The following is a 22,581-nucleotide window of genomic DNA, read 5'->3' as shown; positions in this document are numbered from 1 at the left end:
CCTTTAAAGCCCTTCATGACATTGGACCAGAATACGTCCGGAACCGCCTTCTACTGCACGAATCCCAGTGGCAGATAAGGTCCCACAGAGTTGGCCTTCTCCGGGTCCCGTCGACCAAACAATGTCGTTTGGCGGGCCCCAGGGGAAGAGCCTTCTCTGTGGCGGCCCCGGCCCTCTTGAATCAACTCCCCCCGGAGATTAGAACGGCCCCCACCCTCCTTGTCTTTCGCAAGTTACTCAAGACCCACCTATATCGCCAGGCATGGGGGAATTAAGACATCTCCCCCAGGCTTTCTTATATTTTATGTTTGGTATGTATGTGCTGTATAATGTTTAAATTGTTGGGTTTTTTTATATAATTTTATTATTAGATTTGTTCCATTGTTATACTGTTTTTTATTACTGTTGTGAGCCGTCCCAAGTCTTCGGAGAGGGGCGGCATACAAATCTAATAAATTGAATTGAATTGAAGGGCCGCCTTGGAGTGGACATGGCGAGACCTGGCTGCCTTCTGGGCCTGGCTCTTGCCATCCTTATGCTGACTTGCTACCCGCTCCCCTTTTACCTCGGGTCGGGGGACATGCCAGTCTCTGGCTCTGGCTTTTCCCAGGGCCTCCTCCCACATGCTCCCCGCTCTCTATTCATGCCTGTGTCCCCTCCTTCACAGGTCCCAGCCCATACTCAATCTCCCCGTTTCTTCCCCCACAACTGCCTCTTTCTTTGTCCCACAACCTTACCTTCCCCCTGTGGCTGGCGGCAGAAGGGAAGACAAGCCAGAGCTGAGCCGTCACTGCTCAACTGTCCGCCAGCCTGCATCTTGCATCCCTTGTCATAGGCTCAATGCAGAACTCAAGGAGGAACCGAGGTCGGCAGCTCAGTGCAGGGCCCAAAAGGCAACCAAGCCTTGCAACCCCACCACCCCCATCAAGAAGCCTGCAACTGCCTCCTTTTTTGTGTATTCTTCAAAGCAATGAATAAACAGAAGAACCTGATTGACATTGTCATTCAGCTGAGCTGATAAAAGATTTCTGATTTGCAGAGTTCCTTTACAGGCAGACCTCAAATATACCTTGCTCAGTGATGGGCTGCCAAAATTTTTACTACCACAGTGTGGGTGTGGCTTATGCATTTTGTTTCAATATCTTTCAGTGCAAATTGAGTGCTCTGGGGTGGAGCTCCAAATTTTGCTACCGGAACTGCATTCCTGACCGTTCTCGTAGGAGCCCATCACTGACCTTGCTCGAACAATTACTCACAAAACAGTTCTATTCTTTAAATTGACTACATCTCAAGCTAGAAGCAGACTAATTAAAGAGCATCTTTGTATTTTACTTTTATCAGTGTTGCAGGGAGAGCTACATTAAGTGGCAGTAAGTGTTTAATGGACGTGAGAAAAAATCTTAAGTACAAATGGCATTTTTCTATGCTTGAGGATTAATGAAAAGGGAAACACATTCAATGGTTCTATTATGAACATTTTTATTAGTAAAAAAAATCAAATTAATTTTCTGTGTATTTCCAATTAAGGATGGAGCTACTTCACTTTTCCTGGCTGCTCAGGGAGGTTATCTGAATTTAATTCGGTTATTATTATCTTCAGGAGCAAAGGTCAACCAGCCAAGGCAGGTAATATTCAGCATTGTTCAGATACAGATTTTGATCTGTTGCTGTCCCTTTAATTATTACATGCTAAAATTAATCAGCCACATCTTAATATTCAGTAACTTCTAATAGTTGTTCTGCTTTTAATATCGAAGTAAATATTTGATAGATCTTGGGTTTCCGTAATAGGCTTTCTGCACACTGCTAAATATGTTCTGATATTGGGCAATATCAGGAAAAGCAAGTAGGATGCTTGGCTGCATAGCTAGAGGTATAACAAGCAGTAAGAGGGAGATTGTGATCCCCTTATATAGAGCGCTGGTGAGACCACATTTGGAATACTGTGTTCAGTTCTGGAGACCTCACCTACAAAAAGATATTGACAAAACTGAACGGGTCCAGAGACGGGCTACAAGAATGGTGGAAGGTCTTAAGCATAAAACGTATCAGGAAAGACTTAATGAACTCAATCTGTATAGTCTGGAGGACAGAAGGAAAAGGGGGGACATGATCGAAACATTTAAATATGTTAAAGGGTTAAATAAGGTACAGGAGGGAAGTGTTTTTAATAGGAAAGTGAGCACAAGAACAAGGGGACACAATCTGAAGTTAGTTGGGGGAAAGATCAAAAGCAACGTGAGAAAATATTATTTTACTGAAAGAGTAGTAGATCCTTGGAACAAACTTCCAGTAGACGTGGTTGGTAAATCCACAGTAACTGAATTTAAACATGCCTGGGATAAACATATATCCATTGTAAGATAAAATACAGGAAATAGTATAAGGGCAGACTAGATGGACCATGAGGTCTTTTTCTGCCGTCAGTCTTCTATGTTTCTATGTTTAATATGTAACGGTATGCGAGAGTGATCATGGAGGACAGGGAGGACAGCTATAGCCCCTGGACAAGTGATGTGTAAAAAAATCTCAGTTCATCCAGAAGCAGGGGATGGGGAATGTTTCAGAAGAGACCATCCTTTGATTTTTTGGAGAATTAAATTACATGGGATCCTTGGTGCTCTCTGAGCTTGGTTATTTTCTTGCAAGCATTTAATTATCAAACTATGTAACATCATTAGTGCTAGAAGAGGGATAGGATTTCCTCTTATTTTATATACTACTCATACCTTGTCCTGTCAGTACTGATGGAAGTGGTGTTAGTAGTCCCTTGATTAGCCTATTGTTTGTTAGCTTGTTTGTCTGAGTTGGTAATTCCTTGATTGGGATATTGTTTACCACTTGATTGTTGGTCTACCGTTAATCTTGGTATTAATCTCTGCTCATCTGGATGTTGATTGTTAGCTATGAGGTGTTTCAATCTTAAATGTTTCCTTTTTGGCTTTTTGATTGTCTGCGCTTGATGGTGGCTGATTTGTCTTAAATGCTGGACTTCCAGGAATTCATTAAGTGTTTTTGGACTTGGTTGGGTCTAGGTCTCTACTTTAGGATGTTTACAATTTCCAAGCTGAGCTATGGTTGAGTCGGTTGATGTGTTATGAAATTAGGGAGTTTTCATCATGTCTTTGGACTGCTAGTAGTATTCATAGATGTGCCCTGCTAGTCTTCTGTTTGTCGTACATGGTGGCCTGTATGTACACTGTATGTTGCTATATGTTGCATGAGTCAGTGTATGCTGTTTTTCCTTCTGGGTCTTTTGGCTTAGTTGGGAAGTTTTGGAGGGCTTTGTGTGCTATGGTGACACCATATGGTTGTAATTGTTAATGGTTTCTAAGATGTATTTGATGTATGGCAGTGTTAATATTTTCACAACTTATGTTAGTTGTGCTACATTGCCGTGACTGGTCAGGCAATTTTTGATAAACTTGCATAGATATCCATTTTGTTGGAAGATGTTTTATAGAGGATCTGTTTCCTTTTTTCTGATTTTCAGGGTTACTGTAGTGTGTTTGTGCTCATCTAAATTTCTCTTGTGGGAGGTTGGGGTGTATTAGTTAGGCAGTGGAGCACTTGGGTATGATAGACTTGTGTTTTAATTTGCCATCACAGCTTCTGCTGCTGAGCATTTCCAGGAAAGGTAGCTTATTGTTTTCTATGTTTCTTGTGAATGTTATTCCTTTAAAGATGTTATTGATGGTTTGTAGATGGTTCCTTTTTTAGTATGACAAATCTACGCCCATACTTTGAATTCTATGCGTGGGACTACTTGAGATTCTAGGCATTACGATTTCTGAAAGCAATAGTCCCATGTGTATTCCTTTAATTTGTTGCTATATTTGTCCCTCAAATTGAAAATATGTGGTCAGGCAAAGGTTGAATGTTGTCCATGATTATGGATATTTCAATCTTGATTTATTTAGTTAGATCAGGTTTGCTGAATAGTAGTGCTGTTGTGAATTCTTTTGTAATTCTGGGTCTGTGTATGTAAAGAGTGCTATCATATCAAATGAGAAAATGATTTAATCCTCAACTATTTTCAGGTCTGATTCTTTGGAGGCACTGTATTGGGGAGTTGATGGAGGTTTATTTCCCTCTCTGATGTGTCCGAGCTTTCTTGTCAGTGATGTTGTAGGTTGGGGTCCCTAGTAATGATATAATTTGACAGAGTTTAAAGGGAGGGAGAGGAGAAATTCTTCAATGTAGGCTTACAATAAAGATAGACATTATTAACTAGAATCCATTTCTTCCAAACAGTGAAGAAGACGTATCACTAAAAGGTTGGAGAACTGCATACCAATTCAAAGAATCAAAATAATATTACTGTTTCATTCCATCAAAACAGAATACAGTACAGCAAATTTTTGATATATTTACATACATATAAATATAGTATAGTGCCATCTATTGAATAAAATATGTAAGCACACATTATATAATTGCTTATAGAGCTTTTATTGCAATACTGATAAATATCGAATATAATATAGCATAAGCAAAGCAGTAGGTAACTTCAGGACATATATCAGTATAAATAAATAATGTATTCATGTCACTAATCCCACTTTCTGGTCTTAAATCCTTCCTTTCCAAGTATATGAATCCATTTTACATTAAGTCCTCATTTAGCACTGCTAATTTGGACTAGAAACTGTTGTTAAATAATGTGGTCATAAGCCATAACACCATGTATCCCATTTAACTGCCAATGGCATTTCCACCAGCCCTGGTTGCCATCATTAAACAAGGACTGTTTAATGATGATGTCATGACTTCCAACTTCCTGCCAGCAGAACTTTGCTTGTGGATGGTCAGCAGGAAAGATTGCAAATCATGATCACATGGCTACACTGCAACAGCCATAAGTACAGTGACTCTAACTATAATTCATTAAGCCCATTGTAAGTTCAAGCACTTACTGAACATGTCATTAAACAAGGAGCCCCTGGATATGTCATAAGGTACATGTGCATAAACCTTGATTGCATCATTTATTTATTTGTTCCAATTATTATTTGGGTGTATTTTCTTCGTTTGCATCTCTGTATATCTTATACAGGAATCTGATAGCTTTCTTTCCTTAATATCTTGATATGTAAACCTTAAAATAATGTTTACCAATTATTTGAAGTAATTGGAAATTGGCTTCTTAATTATAGGGTCATTTTTATCTGGCAACATGTGATACATCATAACTGACTTGAAGATTTCTCATTTCTTTTTGTGTGTGGAAATACTTGTTGACATTAGAGATCATATAAAACAGAATTAATTCCTATAATGATTAAGCTTATAGTTCTGTTAATTTCATATATTCATAATTAATACTTATTATCTTTGAAACAAATCACAATCTATCTTTATTGTCTGCATGAGATGCTGGCTAGACAGAAAAGTACTAGATTAATGTTCAGAAGGTTTGAGAAGTTTCAAACATGGAAGAGAATTGCAGGAAAACAGCTGCTTAATGCATTAATAAATTTGCTGTTCCAAGTGTCCGGCTGCAGTATCCAACCCTGCTCTATTGTGTGTGGAAAAGAATAATTTGTGGATGGTTTCCAGGAGAGAATAGATGGGATGGAAAACAGCAAGAGGAATTCACAAATTGCTTTCCTTAGATTAGCCTGCATTAAATTAGTAAACCTAGCACCTTTATTGGCCTATTTAGGAATCAGCAATGATGGTAGCAGTTTATGCTGGTTTAGTTTGCTATTGGTAGATAGCACTTTCACGTGGCTATCTAAACAAGTCCATAGTCAAAAGTACCAGTACTGTTATTAATTTAATTGCCTCTTCTCTTCACATGACTAAGTCTGGATCTATCTTGAGTAGTTTTTAAAGAAAAAAATACAGTGGTACCTCTACCTAAGAACGCCTCTATTTACGAACTTTTCTAAATAAGAACTGTGTGTTCAAGATTTTTTTGCCTCTTCTCAAGAACCATTTTCCACTTACAAAACAGAGCCTCCAAAACTGTAACCAGAAAAGGCAGGCAGAAGCCACTGTGGGGTCTCTCTGGGAATCTCCTGAGAGGAAACAGGGCCAGAAAAGGTGGGGAGAAGCCTCCGTGGGGCCTCTCTAGGAACCTCCTGGGAGGAAACGGCCTTCACCCTCCCTGCGGTTTCCCCAATTGCACGCATTATTTGCTTTTACATTGATTCCTATGGGAAAAATTGCTTCTTCTTACAAACTTTTCTACTTAAGAACCTGGTCACAGAACGAATTAAGTTCGTAAGTAGAGGTACCACTGTACAATGATACAAACTGGTGCCATTCTTTCATATAGGCAACAAATATTTTGACTATACTGTGCAAAGTTTTTTTTTCCAAATAGAAGGCACCTATAATCTGCATGTCCTCTTGTCCCGAGTACTGTTTCTTTCCAAAGAAAGGATTTCATTTGGATATCCAAGTTCGTTTGTCCTTGAACTTCAGCCAGATTCTCATTGTAAACTGCCAGAAATTTTTAGCACTGCTTGAATCAACTTGATTAATCCTATTCCATTTCTGAAATTTTCTTAAGGATGGGACAGCTCCGTTGTGGATAGCTTCTCAGATGGGACACAGTGATGTAGTGCGAGTGATGCTCCTCCGAGGAGCAGATCGAGATGCTGCAAGGCTTGTAAGCAAGCACTTTAGTTTTCTAGACTTTATGTCAGAAGAAAGAATGATTGTATAGTAAGATTTATTTATGGTAATTCGGGTGCCTGTTCTGGATGGAATACTTTCTCAAGTATCTGAGTGTTGCTTGGCACATTAGAAGCAGTCCTTACAGAAGTCAAAAGACCAATTGTGGCTCCACAATCAGAATTAAAGTAATCATATTGGGTTTTTAAAAAAAAAATCACTCTCCCATGGCTGTGACACTTTAGGTATGCATGTAAATATATTTATTAGCTTAGCTTATAAATTTGTATCTTACAAATGGCCCATAGGGCTCAGTTATTGAATTTTTCATAACCCATGTTTCAAAAATCATCTTTTAACTCTTCCCTCACATTGTATTTAACATAAATAAAAAGTGGAAGAATAGTTATTTATAACTTCTGCTTATGAAAGAATATAAGGAAGATTAAGATTACTGCACTACTGTACATTACAAGTGGTATATACTGCTGCCTGGTAATTTTTATTAAAACTAGCCAAAAGTTACAATTACATGCTTGTTTTAAAGTTAATTAGAATGCTTTGTTAGATTATAAAAAGCAGCAAATGCCTACAGTATACTTGTAAACAATGTAGATGTCAGATTTACATCACTTCTTTTTTGATGTCATTTTGAATCATGTTATGATGGATCAAAATAGTTACATAAACTGTTTATATTTTATATAAATTAAGAATTTTTATTAATTATGAAGGAAATAATACCCATCACACCTAAAGAATGGGAGAAATCTTTCTGCCATTCGAAAGACAGAAATGAAAAAAATGAAAAATGTAAATGAACCCGTGTGCAATAATCTCCAGTTCTTTCTTTTTCTGTTTCTGTTGAAGGATGGCACAACTGCTTTACTTAAAGCTGCAACCAAAGGATATAATGAAGTTATAGAGGAAATACTTAAATTCTCCCCTGCACTTGGCATCCTGAAGGCAAGTTTTGATGGACAAAAACAGTATTGTAATTTATGACTTATTATAGAATACAATTATAATTTCTTACATATATATGTGGGTGTGAATGTATGCAATTTGTATAGTGATTTTTTTTAAAACAGTACAATTTTATGTTGAAAATAAGAAAAGAAAAATAAGTGAAGAAGAAATAGAAATAGAAAATAAAAGTTACCCAAAAATGCCTTCCCAATTTTAACAGCAGTTATAAATGTGTTTATATTTCCCCCTCTACTTAGATTATATTTCCCTTCCTTCCATAATTTACTCACCAAATCCAAAAATCTTTCCCCCCCCCCCCCCCATTTCTCAGCAAAAAGTCCATAAGGAGTTTCCAGTCACTAATAAATGCAGTAGTTGGTTTTTCTGTAAGCAAACAAATTAATTTTGTCATCTCTGCTTGTTCCATTATGTTCACCAACCGTTCCTCCATTTTGGATATTTCAATTTCCGTGCATATAATAGCTCACAGCAGTAACAATCCCAACAAAAAAAGTTTTGGTTTCAGTTGAATATTAATTTTTAAAATTCTTTGTATTATTGTATTAGAACTTTTAGAAACTTTTTTAAAAAGTTCATCAGCCATGAAAAAATTACCCTTTATGTTGTCTACAATATAATATACATTTGAAATGTCTTTATACATTCCAGATAATTTTTATTGAAATCATGTATCATCAATTTTTATAAAAGTCTCTTAATTTATAACAACATAAAATTCATTTCTTTTAATCAGATTTTTTCAGCTGTTGTGTTAATATGGGATGGCCAAAGATCTTATCCATGTTATCATATACTCTCTCTCCTTCCTTCCTTCCTTCCTTCCTTCCTTCCTTCCTTCCTTCCTTCCTTCCTTCCTTCCTTTCATCAAGTACATATTTGTAATGTACATAGATATAACATTGATTATATACATAAGAAGGGTACTGAAAGGGGGAACATTAGACCAGGAACAGTAGGCATGCTGGTGCGCTTATACATGCCCCTTACTGACCTCTTAGGAATTGGGTGAGGTCAAGAATGGACAGTCTAAGGGTAAAGCTTTGGAAGTTTGATGACAAAACTATTGAGTCAGGTAGTGAGTTCCAGGCATGAATCACTCTGTTGCTAAACATGTATTTTCTACAGTCAGGTTTGAGGTGGTTCACTTTGAGTTTGTATCTGTGCTCGTGTACTGTATTGTTGTGGTTGAAGTTGAAGTAGTTGTTGACAGGAAGGACATTTGTAACTTATAATTTTATGAGCTATGCTTAGGTCGTGCTGATGGCAACATGTTCTAAGTTTATTTGTTCTTCCCTTTCAAATTTCAATAAAACTTTATACATTTTAGTAATTAGGTGTTCATCATTTGTACATAATTTAACTGCAAACTCCATCTTCTGCTGTTCAATTCCAAATGTCCTTATCTATATTGCATCTTTCTCTTAACTCTGCATACAAAATCCACTAAAAACTACAGTGTTCCCTCGATTTTTGCGGGGGATGCGTTCCGAGACCGCCCGCGAAAGTCGAATTTCCGCGAAGTAGAGATGCGGAAGTAAATACACCATTTTTGGCTATGGACAGTATCACAAGCCATCCCTTAACACTTTAAACCCCTAAATTACCATTTCCCATTCCCTTAACATCCATTTACTCACCATTATTACTGGTACTCACCATTGAATAAGACACTTAGTGATTCTGATATTTATAAACATATTTATTTATTAACAATAATTTTTTTTCGTTATTTGCAAAAATTATTACTTTGGTGATGACGTATGATGTCATCGGGCAGGAAAAACCGTGGTATAGAAAAAACCCCACAAAGTATTTTTAATTAATATTTTTTTAAAACCACGGTATAGGCTATTCGCGAAGTTCGAACCTGCAAAAATCGAGGGAACACTGTACACCCATTTATTCTTTAGATTTTATCTTATGTTCTCCATGCTTTTGTTGTAATAACTATTGATTAGTTAACCATTTCTCTCTGCTTGCTGTTTCTTTCCCAAAAAATACTCGTGTTGGCAAATTTAAAATTATTTACATAATTCATTTTTACTTCTATTTTCTTACATCAAAAAAATGTAACTGCCATTTTAAATAATTTGTTGTGAAATAAATTTATTTTATGGGGGGAGTTTAAAATTATTCAATTTTTATCTGATCTAAAATTGCTTTTCTCTAGTATTTTTTAAATTTGCTATTATGCTACATAAAATATCCTCTCAATACTTGACTTGCATCCCAAATCATATTTATTAAGATTGTCCAAAAAAACCCCTTTCCACTTCTTTTTGCAATCTTCCATTACTATTTCTCTGCAGTGTTTAATTTAACCTCCATCTGAAGCAGGGGTTGGTTTTAATTTACCTTGCTGCCAGTTCCCTTCTTCCTGCGCCATTTGGTTGTGCCACGAAGCCATGCATATGTACGCTTTTTTAAAAAAAAGCCAAAACAAGATGGCAATGCATGCACAGTGCTAGCAACTCAACTTCTGCACATGCACAGAAGAAGAAAAAATACCCCCTCCCCAAATGAAACCGAAAAAGATGGCGGCATCCATGGATTGGCACTGACAGAACTGGTTCTGTGACATCACCAGTGGTTTGCTACTGGTTCTATAGAGCTGGTGTGAACTGGAAGGAACCCACCTCTGATCTGGAGGAACTGAGTTTCCTTTTAAATTCTAAAATCACTGAGTTAATCAGAAATAGTATTTTGCAGTATCCATCCATTTTGAACACCACTGGCTAAATTCTTAAATATGCAAATACATACATTCTTGAAAAAAACTGTCTTTTAAAAAAACAAGAACATTATTTTGCATCACCATTTTTGTATCTTCATGCATCTATAAACTCTAAATTATCCATATATATATATATATATATATACCGTATATATATATATATATATATATATATATATATATATATATATATGTGTGTGTTTTCGTAGATTTTCACGGGTACAGGTATGACGGTCTTGGTATATTCGGGTTTCTTCCCGTGTAGGATTTGGAAATTTCTGGCGACGTTTCGACGAGGTCTCACTCGTCATCTTCAGGCTGGTGTTTCTGTCCTTCTTCTCAGGCGAACACTGCGAGACCTGAGCTGCATTCCTTCTATAAATACTGGTGGCTGGGTGTGGTTTGATGGCTCAAACCACACCCAGCCACCACTACATACATATACCCGTGAAAATTTACGAAAACAAATATATATATATATATATATATATATATATATATATATATATATATATATATATGGATAATTTAGAGTTTATAGATGCATGAAGATACAAAAATTGTGATGCAAAATAATGTTCTTGTTTTTTAAGACAGTTTTTAAAAGACAGTGTGTGTATATATACACACGCGCACACACACACGCACACACACACACACACACAGAGTGATATCTCGCCTTACAAACCCCTCGTCATACAAACAAATCCGGGGTTTAAGATTTTTTTGCCTCTTCTTTCAAACTATTTTCACCTTACAAACCCAAGCCGGAATGACTTCCCTGGCCAGAAACCTCTGATGATCACTACGAGATGACATCACCCATCCTTCTGAGATGTACCATAGAACATCACTTGAATACATCAAAACCTTACTATAATTTCAATGGCCCAAACACAAGTGATTATTCATGTCCACACTATTCATATTGCTATTATAGTGTAGTCTTGTGCTAGAATTTTAATGGGTTTACAGTATGTCTTCAAATGTTGTAAAATCAATTCATGATATAGCTGTCAAAGCTTGGATGCAAAGTTTGCTTGCACTTTGTTCTTTTTCTGGAGGAGCTTGTTCTTATTTGGATTTTAAAAACTGAGCTGTTACTCAGCAGTTGTAATACATGGGTGCATTTATACTTTTTCTGCATTTTCTAGAATGGGACATCTGCCCTTCATGAAGCAGTTCTTGGTGGCAATATTAGAGCAGTAGCATTACTCTTAGAAGCAGGAGCAGATCCAATACTTAAAAATAAGGTACATTCTTTATTTTACACTTACTACACTTTTTCAGCTATAAAACAATTGAGTACAGTATTTTAAATTTTTAAGGAAAACATTCTGAAAATTCTTATATGGATCTAAAGCATTTTATCTAAGATGGATAAAAACAATGTTGAGACTCTAGAAAGAGTGCAGAGTGCACTCTTTCCAGAGATGAGTAGGGGACTGAAAGTTAGAATATGAACTGTTGCATGAATTGGGTATGTTTAGTTTAATGAAAAGAAGGACTAGGGGTGATATAGCAGCAGTGTTCCAATATCTAAGGGGCCGCCACAAAGAAGAGGGTGTCAAGCTATTCTCCAAAGTACCAGAAAGCAAGACAAGAAGCAATGGATAATCAAGGAGAGAACCAACCAAGAAACAAGGTGAAATGTCCTGACAATTAAAATAATTAATCACTGGAATGACTTGCTTTCAGAAGTTGTGGGTGCTTCATCATTGGAGGTTTTTAAGAAGAGATTGGACAACCATTTGTCAGAAATAATATAGGGTGTCCTGCTTGAGCAGTGAGTTGGATTAGATCAGGTCTTCAAACTTTAAGACTTGTGGACTTCAACTCCCAGAATTGCTGGAGAATTCTGGGATTTGAAGTCCACAAGTTTTAAAGTTGCCAGGTTTGAAAACCCCTGGATTAGATGATTTCCACAGACATTCCAATTCTTATTTTGTTGTTTAATTACCATAAATTCAGTTGAAGAACAGAGCTGTCCACTAGAGGGCGGCAGAACTTTAGGGAATAGTTATTTGCATTCATTATAGTGTTATTTCTAAAGACCACCAAATGTAGAAGACGTTTTCAATTACTGTTTCAACAATTTGTACTACTTTGTGTGTGTGTGTGTGTGTGTGTGTGTGGTATGGTTTATAGATAAAATTATAAAGCAATAGACATGTTAAATGGGGAGAGATCTTACTAATGAAAAATTAATCACCTTAATGTCAGCAACTTTTCCTACTTTTAATATATTTATCTAATCTGGAATAAGCCTTATAGCAGCTATCCTCCTGAATGCTGAAATCAAATTTTCCTTCTGTCCCCAACTTCAGCCTCCCTGAATTAGTTCAGGAAGCAAGAAACATGCTATTTTACGGAAATTTATTCCATTATAATTGCCTTCATACAGAAGCTTATGTAAATTCTGAAAAAGCATGATAAACCTGGGAAGCACTTTTGAGATATATTGCCATTGAAGACAAAATATTGTTTTAATATATGTTGTGGATTATTTATTCTAGAAAAAAAATGAATTCATTTTGACTTCACACCCATTACTACAATTTCAGCTAGGTAATTATGGTCATTTTTACCAAGGGCTAATGAGAAGTCCAGGGAATTAAAATATAATCTGTACTTTCCTATGTATGTCATCTAACCTTGATCCTCTTTAATCACCTCTTGCTAAATTTACTGCACGCTGGCAAGAGATTGACAAAATCTCTGAGTGACTGACCTTGATGAGCGACTGCTAGGAAGGAAATTTTTCTGCAGCTTTTTTGCATTGAGCAACTGAAGAAAAAGTTCAGCTCAAAAGAAAAATTGGCTAAAGCTCAGATGTGCAACAAACAGCCATGGCAGAAGCTGGGTCCTAAAAGGAGTCATACAGATAGAAAAAAGCTCCAAAAGTTTGGGAAGCAGAAAAGAAAGTTTATTTTCAACATCTGAAAGGGGGGGGAGGAGATAGAGAGAGAAAGACAAACAAGTCTGTCTCTCCTAGTTTTTGTTTACTTTGTTGAAGAAATATGGGTTTCAAGGGGAGGGAGATCATGCAAGTAGCTGACTTCCCCAAAGCCTAGCAAGATCAAAGAACAGAACAGAACAGAACAGAATTCTTTATTTTCCAAATGTGATTGGACACACAAGGAATTTGTCTTGGTGCATATGCTCTCATTAAAAAAAAAAGTTTGTCAAGAATCCTAAGGCACAATGATAGTCCGGATACAAATAAGCAAGCAAACACCGGCTTTCTGTTTTTGACTTTTTGCTGCTTCTTCCCTTCCATTGCAGAACCAACTGGGTGGCAAGGCTACTAAGACCCCATTTTTGCTTAATGACTTTTGTATTCATTTAATGGTGGCATCAGGGGGTAGTAGTAGTTAAGCCAGGCTGTTTCACTTAATGGTTGTCACTACTTGCAGCCGTATTATTATCCATTATTCATAGGTGGAGGATTACCTGTGATCTATAATTGAATGCAAATAATCCTGTTGGTGTGTGTCTTGAACTTGAATATTAAAGCTAATGTTGGCCATTTTTCTGGCTTTTTATTGATTTGTTTCTTGTTTCAGAAAAATGAATTGCCTTCTGATCTGACAAAAAATGACCGCATTCTACGTCTCCTGCAATCTAGAGCAAAACACAGGAAAAGTTAATATCCTTTGACATCTTGAGACAGCTATGAATCCTGTCCCTATTAGGTCTCAAAGTTTAGAAGTGAAAAAAATGTTGAAATTCAAGTATTTATGAACGAAGTCAGGTTCTTCATGGAATGGTAGATTTAAGATCTGTTAATTTGCTATGGTCACCAGCTTTAAGTTGCTGGGTTCCACGTCATAGCTTTCCTGAAAAGCAGGAAAAGACTCTCTAGTATACTGTATCTTTGAAGTAAATTTCCTAATTTGTCTCCAATATTGTAATAAGTAGTAATGCAGGTATGGAAAACATATCTCACCTAACGTTACTGAACTACAACAACTAGAGGGGTGCTGGGAGTTACACCTATTTAATATCTTGCCGGTCACCTACTATCCCAATTATTCTAACCATTTTTTAAAAAAATATGTTGCATAGGCTTGTTTTCTGTAGGCTATTATAGATGTTGAGATACATAAGTGCCTCTCAATAGGTTAGCATCCTATGACGTGTCTGGCTTCTTTGCAATGATTAGACTACAGTACTTTCATTTTACACAGAGAGAGAGGGAGGGAGGGAGAGATTTACACAGAGATATAAACACACATAATACTGAATTTAGTTTTGTATAATTTATTGTTGTTAATTATTATTATTATTTATTGGATTTGTATGCCGCCCCTCTCCGTAGACTCAGACTTCTATGCAGATTTCCTGTTACATATGTAATTTTGGTTTTTGTGTATTTTTTCCATTAGGCATGTGTAAAATCATCACTCATAATATTTTTCTTTTATGAATTATAATGTAAATTCATGTTTTTTACATCTTGGAAAAGCAGAATTTACCGACTGATTTTTGTCACACATTTTATGCATTAAAAACAGATTTATTGGATGCCAAATAGTTTTTGAAAATCTGCTGAATGTACATTGGTAGCAGGCCAATAAAGACATGAAATAAGGATTAAATAGAGTTACTTTCATTTAGACAGTTCTGTGTAATGATCATTTCTCATATTAGGACATGTTTACCTAGACATACCATTAACAAGCTTCTTTTCTGTTTCAAGAATCCTGGCCAAGTATGTTATATTATCTTCCCTATTTAAATTAATTTTGAATGTGATGCTTTATTTTTTGATTTATTTACTTTTCTTGTTTTCCTTCTCTGGCCATTTAAACAAACAGAATCCTAATAACTTTATTTTCTATGTATTTTTTATTCAGCTATAACTGAATGGATTTGTCATTTTTATTTCAGCTATTTTATTATGCCTACTACATATTTGTATTCTGTTTTAGTACTAAGCATTCGAGTTTCTTTATTATTTTATTTGTTTGTTTGTTTGTTTGTTTGACTTCTATGCTGCACAATCCTGAAGGACTCTGGTTTGGTTCTAGTACAATAATATTAGCAATATCTAAACTTCTCTACATGGTATAGACTTTTCTATACCATGATTTTTTTTGTATCATTTCTTCTGATTCCTCAATATATCCATGCATTGGCAAGTTCTGCCATATTTCCATTTCACACCAACATTTTTAACTTAATATTTTTAACCCTTCAAAAAAGTTTTTGAACATTTGTAACTTTGTGTTTTATATCTCCCAAGCTGTTCTGTTTCTGATAGTATTCAATATTGTTGAGATTCATTTCATTACTATTCAACATAGTTCATCTTTTTCCTACAAATATGAAAAATTTCAGATATTCTCCAAAACCTGCAATGAAATATTTTTTCTTAACAGTGTGTTCATATTTGGATCGTTTCCACATGAAACTATCTGACCCACAATCATAAATCTCAAACTAGCAATCGTTTTCCCCCCAACAAGTCTCCTTGCCTACTTTTTCAGTGAGGGTGACAGATCAATCAATACACTATTCATCAGTAATAATTAGCTAAACAATTTTGCAACTACCATTTCTTTGCAGGTTGAGACTTTTCCTTCTTTGCTTTGTCAACCTTTGTCTCTCAATTTTTTTTTACTATTACAGGTATAACTTTGGATTGCCAATTATTGCAGCTGTAATAATTCAAATGAAAAAGCAAATAAGGAATTTAATTTTCACAATGAGAAATGACTACATTGAAGTAATTTTGAGTTATTTTAAATTCCATTTATTTCAGTGGGTCTATTTATAAGTATGTATCCTATCAGACATATTTTTACTGCGTGGTCCTAAAATAAAGCAAACAATATTAGTAATATAGTTCCTAATACATAACAATTTTACATCCATCTGTATATCAAATAGTAATCATTTTTCTTTTTTATAATTTATTTGGTTTAATTTTCCAAAAGCATTGGCTCAACTTAGGATATTATTCATACATTGTAATATTCATTTTAAGTGTTCTCATCTACTAAATTGCTATGTTAGACAAACACAGTAAAGTTCAAGGATAGATTGTTGGGGTAGATATATGGGGCCTTGCTCAGCATAATGAGGATTTTTTCCAAATGATCCTTCTGCTATGCGGAACACTGTTTTTTATGACTAAGTGCATAGATGAATGTCTTGTCAGAGAACTAAATACTGCTATCTAAAGAATCCTTTTCCCTGTAAGTTCATTAAGCTCCAATAAAATAATTAGGGACAAAGACTAATTTCTTAAGTTCTCCATCACTGAGCAGAAGTACTAAAAACAGTAAATAAACAAGTGCTGATCTTCCAGGATGTCTTTATCCCCGTAACATATATTAGCCATGTAATATACATATACATATACAGTATTATAAACAATGCATTTATTTTTAGTATTTATGAGCTTTTGTGTATTGGTGGTATGCCATTGACTGAAGATCAGTTTATAGGTCATTGGTCTTACTGAATATAGACAATACCAATTAGGATCATTGATGTGAATAAAATGTGCTTTAAAAAGTCTCTGTATCTGATAATTGCAAACAGCAAACCAAAAATTCCTGTATAGTATGCAGTCTTCCTTTCACATTTACAGCTAAGTTAATACCAGATGAAACATCAGCACAAGGAATCATCAGCATAATTCTCAGCATAGTATTATATATATATAGCTGGACAAAATTTATATCACCGCTTTGAAAATCATTTTTGTCAATTTCAAAATAAGTTTCTATATTTAGGAGAATAACTTTGGATGAAGTTTAGTTATGTGATTATCAACAATAGAGAGGATAGGTTCAAAGGGCAGTATCAAGATTCAGCCAAGATGTATCTGGATAGAAACTAGCAAGATGAATTCAGGGAAGTATAAATGCAAAGTCTTGCGTTTGGGCAGGAAAAAAAATCAAACTCATCAGGATTGGATGAGCCATATAGGGTAACAGTACATTAAAAATGATATGGGCATCTTGGATCACATAAACCAAAAGTGTAATGCAGGTGCAAATAAATAATTAAAATAAAGAAAATACATGCAACCCTACAGCCATGCAAATATAGTTTGAAGATCAAGAGAAGTCATAATTCTCTAGTTTGCATTCATTAAGCAAAACCTGGAATATTGTGTTCTGTTCCGAGCACAGCACATTAAGAAATACATTAACAAATAGAGTGTATCCAAAAAAGAGCAACCAAGATAAGAAACATGTAAGGGTAACAGATGGAGATTTTTATTATGTTTAACCCAGAGAAAAAAAATAGGTGAATCGGTCCTGGAATTGATAGCTTTAAATCAATATTTTCCCTATCTTTCCATAACGGAACCTATTTCTCTTATTAAACCCCTCATGATTCCACATACTAGGTCATGACTTCCACTATATTTCATACTTGGCCTACTGATATTCGCCCCATACCAATATTTTTACCAGAAGATTAAATATTTCCCAGATACACCCACTATCCCTGTGAGACACGTATAGATCCCAAAGACATTATTATTAATAATGATGCTGGTGGTTTGTGGCATTCAATCATCCTATCTATTATAAAAGTATGTTTTTAAATTGGCCAAAAAAATGTGGGCATACTAGTAATCCTCAATTTATGATCACAGTTGAGCCCCAAATGTATGTTAAGAGAAATTTGTTAAGTGGGTTTTGCCCCATTTTACGACTTTTCTTGCCATATTTGTTAAGTGGATCACTAAAGTTGTTAAATTAGTAACACATTTGTTTAGTGAAACTGAGTTCCTCATTGACTTTGATTGCAAAAGCTGATCACATGACCTCAGGACACTGCAGCCGTTATAAATATGAGTTAGTTACCAAGCATCTGATAGTAAACCATGTAATTCTACAATGGTAGTAAGTGTGAAAAATGGTCGTACGTTTTTTTCAGGGATGCTGTAAATTCGAATGGTCAATAAATGAACTATTGTAAGTCAAGGACTATCTTTATTGATATTTGATTTGAGATAGTGAGTCCTTTTTCCTAAAGGTTTCAAACCAGCTATATACTTTACTATAAAAATATCATTAAAATAGATGTCATCTAACGCAGCCTAGGTAGCTAGTATAACCTAGATTACACAGGGTTTTTCTTAGAAGCCTTTTCATTAGGAATGTCTAATACAAACATACTAAAAAAAATGTCTGGGTTCTTTGTACCATATTATTTAAGTAAAATTCTGCCCCAGGATTTCAGTTTGCAAAAGACTTTAAACAGGATTAGTATTATGGTCAAGAGGTAATTATTGAGTGTTTGCTGCCCAATGCGAAACACTTCAGGTTGCTTTTTTAAACAGCAAGCTGATATACCTACCCACAAATGCTTAACTACAATATCCTGGTTGTTATCCCAGTGTAACTAATTATAAACAGATTTACTTGAAAAAAAATATTTGGCCTCTCTTTCAAAACTGCAAGCAGATGGATATATTGGAAGGTCTGCTGTTTTCCACTCTTCCCCAAGGTTATACAACGCTCCAATGAATCACGGAAACTATTATCCTATTCCCAATGTCACAGTCTTTTCCCGAATTCACTACAGTATTTTCCTCTGCATTTATGAATGAAACTATATTATCATACACCTTCTTTGCACTGATCATGCTCCAGTGCTTCTGAAGAAAGTGAAACTTTAGAATTGGTCTTTCTGAGGTGTAGATCTTACAAGAAATTATGCTCTCAACTAATCTAGAACAGCTAGATTGTTCTAAGCAATGGCATTTAGAATTTTTCTCAACAGAGAAGTACTATATATTTGCTAAATTCTATGCCCAAGTCACAAGGCTTGCTATGTTTAGACCTGATAATACTAGTAGGTGGTAATCTGTGCTAAACTACTTGTAATTGGGAGCAGAATTTTCCTTGCTAAGCAATATGGTTATAAAGCACAATATTACATTGCCACATCACTTACAAATGGCAATCCCAGCACTCTCCAGTTGCCACTGTTAAGCAAATCACTGAAAATCTTTAAGCAGGGATCTCATATACCATATTTTTCGAAGACGCACCAGAGTAAAAGATGCACCTTAGTCTTGGGGGAAGAAAACAAGTGGGAGAAAATTCTGCCTCTGCCTCCCAGCAAACCGTACAGATGATGTACTGTACTGTATAGGGTTTGCTGTGTATCTGACCCATAGAAACAGCAAAGAATTGGAGAAATATATACATTATGGCAATATATTAATGCCAAAAAGTTTTCTTAAATGTAGTCATACTAACTTGTGCTAATTTTTAAATAGATCTATTCCAACCATGACTAAGTCAGGATCTATCTTAATACTACAACAGGACAACTACCATTTGTTCAGCACCACTGAGGTTTGGGTGGTCACTGAATGAGTGGTCATTATGTGAGGACTACTTATATCTAATTAATAAAATTTCTCTATATTCTGATTGCATGTGGTTATTTTTAACCTTAGACTATCTACAATTGACCTCTCCCCCTTTCTAAGGGGTCTGTAAGGGGCGTGCATAAGCGCACCACTGTGCCTACTACCGTCCCTGTCCTATTGTCTTCTTTTGTTACTTTTTATCATTACTTATCTAATGTTTTATTTGTACAAATTATCACACTATAATTGTTTGACAAAATAAATAAATAAATATTTGATCTTAGACTGTAATAGATTGTTAAATGTACAGCAAAAGGGCTCCTATGAACCTTAAAAAATATAGCTAATACTATACAATAGCTGTGTCCTTGCAATAAAGTCAAGAAGTTCCATGTTGAAATTCAATTAAACAAATCACAAGATTATTTTGGTGGTCTCTAAAACATGCTATGTTTGTACATACTGGTAATAATGTCCAGCAGTTTTGTTTTACAGTACTTGTGTTTTAATAGCTGCCTTAATCTCTTGTATTCTTTGAACCAAAATCACTTATCCAAATTCCCTCCATCTTATAAGTAAAACCATTATACTGCACTATGCGGACTTCAGAAATTATGGTGCATTCAATCAAGTTTTTGCATTTGATATTTCAGTCTAAACATTATATAAACCCAGCATTGGAGGATGAATTCACTTTTTAGTTGATAAAGTTTTCTTACTGTTAATTTCTCTGTGGAATTTTCATCATGTCAAAATTTCATCAGTCTCATTTTACTTGAAGGAAAAAAATGGTAATCATACTTTTAAAATATTATTTTGTTTTAAGTATACTTTGGAGATATTTTATATATATTATTAATTTTTAAATATAAATGGGGCAAGTGTTATATTGCTATTTCTAGGAATTAAAAAATTAAGAAGTATCCCATAAATCAATTTTCTCCAAATTGGTATCCTCTGGGCATGGATATTACCCTCAACCAAACATACTCATGCAGGTTTTCAGTGGTCTCGTTGCTACAATTATCTATATCAAATTATTGTAAGTCTGCTTCTATTCTGTACTAAATATTTCCAAACAGAAGATTTGGGAATCTTGTAAATAGATAGGACTGGATAGATTTGCTATAGCCCTGAAATTTTAAATACTATTTATTTTATTTTTATGCTTGACAATCAATGACTATATGTAAAATAATGATTTTCCTCTCAGCAATTAATGTGTCTATCAGCATATGGCTCTGAAGTTTGTGAAATACTTTAGTTGCCATAGGTGTTGAATCCTGTTTATTCATTCTGAGTAAGATGACAGTTTCAGATTAGAAACTTCTGTTATCCAATACTAACAATTACAACACTAACCATGCCACTATAGGCCAGCAGTATGTACACAAACAACATATTGGACAAATTTTCATCTGTGCTGCAACCCCAGTAAAATCTATTCTATCCTATCACACAGCTGATAAACTATCATACAATGGTATGATGGAGCTGCCTAAAACCCTATTAAGAACAGGAACATGCAGTTTGGGCCCCATACATAACCTAGAAAAAAAAACCTGCACTGAAACCAGCTGGGTTCATTTCTATAAAAATATGCAGAAGACAGAAGCTTTGTCTTTTGTTAAAAATCTCATGAATGTCAATACAAACTTTTGCAAGCAGATGAATTATTGCTACCAGATGAACTCTACAAAAATCTGGACAACCATTAGATTAGAACAAACATAAAGAAAACATTAACTCTTTCGTGGCATCTTGGAATTGTCATGATTTTTGCAACCCAGACTTAGCAGTGTTTACCAAAACTATTGGAAAATACTGTATGTAAAATCTGCCTAGAGCAGTGATTCTCAACCTGGGGTCGCCTAAGACCATGGGAAAAGACAAATTTCCCATGGTGTTAGAAACTAAAGCTTCTATTCTGGCGCCTTGAAACATATTTTTACAATCTGCCCAATCAGGCATTTACAGTGGGGGTGTACCTCTGACCTTCCTGCCAATCAGCTTAAAGCTCTGTTGGGAGAATTGGTGTTAGACTTATGGTTGGGGGTCACCACAAATGAGGAACTATGAAGGGGTCACGGCATTAGAAAAGTTGAGAACCACTGGCCTATAGGTTTAACCAAAATTAATCCTTTATATTAGAAATATACTTTTCCTCACAAATGTTTTTAAATTAATGAAGCAAATAATAAAAACAGCTTCAAATGCAGCTACTTTTGTATGAAGTTATTTCTCTGTAGACTGGGATTTGCCTGTAGATTAAAAATGTACGAGTGGAACTATATAACGTAGAATATAGGAATATTCCAATATTAATATGAATCTTCAGACTTGATCAAAGCCCATATTACAAATTGTATATATTTATAGCTCATTTTGCTTCTTATGAAATGTTGAAATGTGCATACAAATTAGTTAGGAATAAAAATCCATCTGCATATAATTCAAGTCCCTAACATACAATATACATGTTCATATATAAATACCGTACATTACATATACCCACTAGTGCATCTCTGTACAAAAAAGAAAACAGTATATTAAAAATATCCAAGCATGTCAAGAAATGGCACTTTTTAAACAAGGATTTTTCAAACAAAACAAATCTACCAATTGTTAAAAGACTTGTGATTGAATTTAGATGAGTTATATTCACGTGGGTCTGCTGACTAGGCACATCACATGACAAACAAGCTTTCACAACAATTGCTTCTCCCTGAAAATCTCACAAAGCTTTGCTTGTTTTCATATATTTTAGATTGCTAGCATAATAAGGAACTGTGGGTGCCAACTCAGTGCTGCTGAACTAAAAGGCGTTACTTTTAAGGAAGCCATCTGGCAATTTATTATTGCCCCCTTGAGAAGTTTAATC

At 35.2% G+C, this 22,581-nt stretch overlaps 1 protein-coding gene across 1 annotated transcript in view; it reads left to right on the top strand.

Annotated features, from left to right (window-relative positions):
- The window catches only part of ANKRD29 (ankyrin repeat domain 29), a 33,830-nt gene extending 18,865 nt beyond the window's left edge, over window positions 1–14,965 (top strand). Inside the window, exons 6-10 of the mRNA XM_070749147.1 lie at window positions 1,528–1,626; window positions 6,521–6,619; window positions 7,495–7,590; window positions 11,503–11,601; window positions 13,915–14,965. Coding sequence (XP_070605248.1) covers window positions 1,528–1,626; window positions 6,521–6,619; window positions 7,495–7,590; window positions 11,503–11,601; window positions 13,915–13,998 — 477 coding nt within the window. The 3' untranslated portion in view covers window positions 13,999–14,965. The remainder of the gene's footprint in view (window positions 1–1,527; window positions 1,627–6,520; window positions 6,620–7,494; window positions 7,591–11,502; window positions 11,602–13,914) is intronic.
- The last annotated feature ends 7,616 nt before the right edge of the window (window positions 14,966–22,581 follow it).

The sequence above is a fragment of the Erythrolamprus reginae genome, chromosome 3 (assembly GCF_031021105.1).
Source record: "Erythrolamprus reginae isolate rEryReg1 chromosome 3, rEryReg1.hap1, whole genome shotgun sequence".
Classification (NCBI taxonomy): Eukaryota; Metazoa; Chordata; class Lepidosauria; order Squamata; family Dipsadidae; genus Erythrolamprus; species Erythrolamprus reginae.
This window is presented reverse-complemented; position numbering and strand designations above follow the sequence as displayed.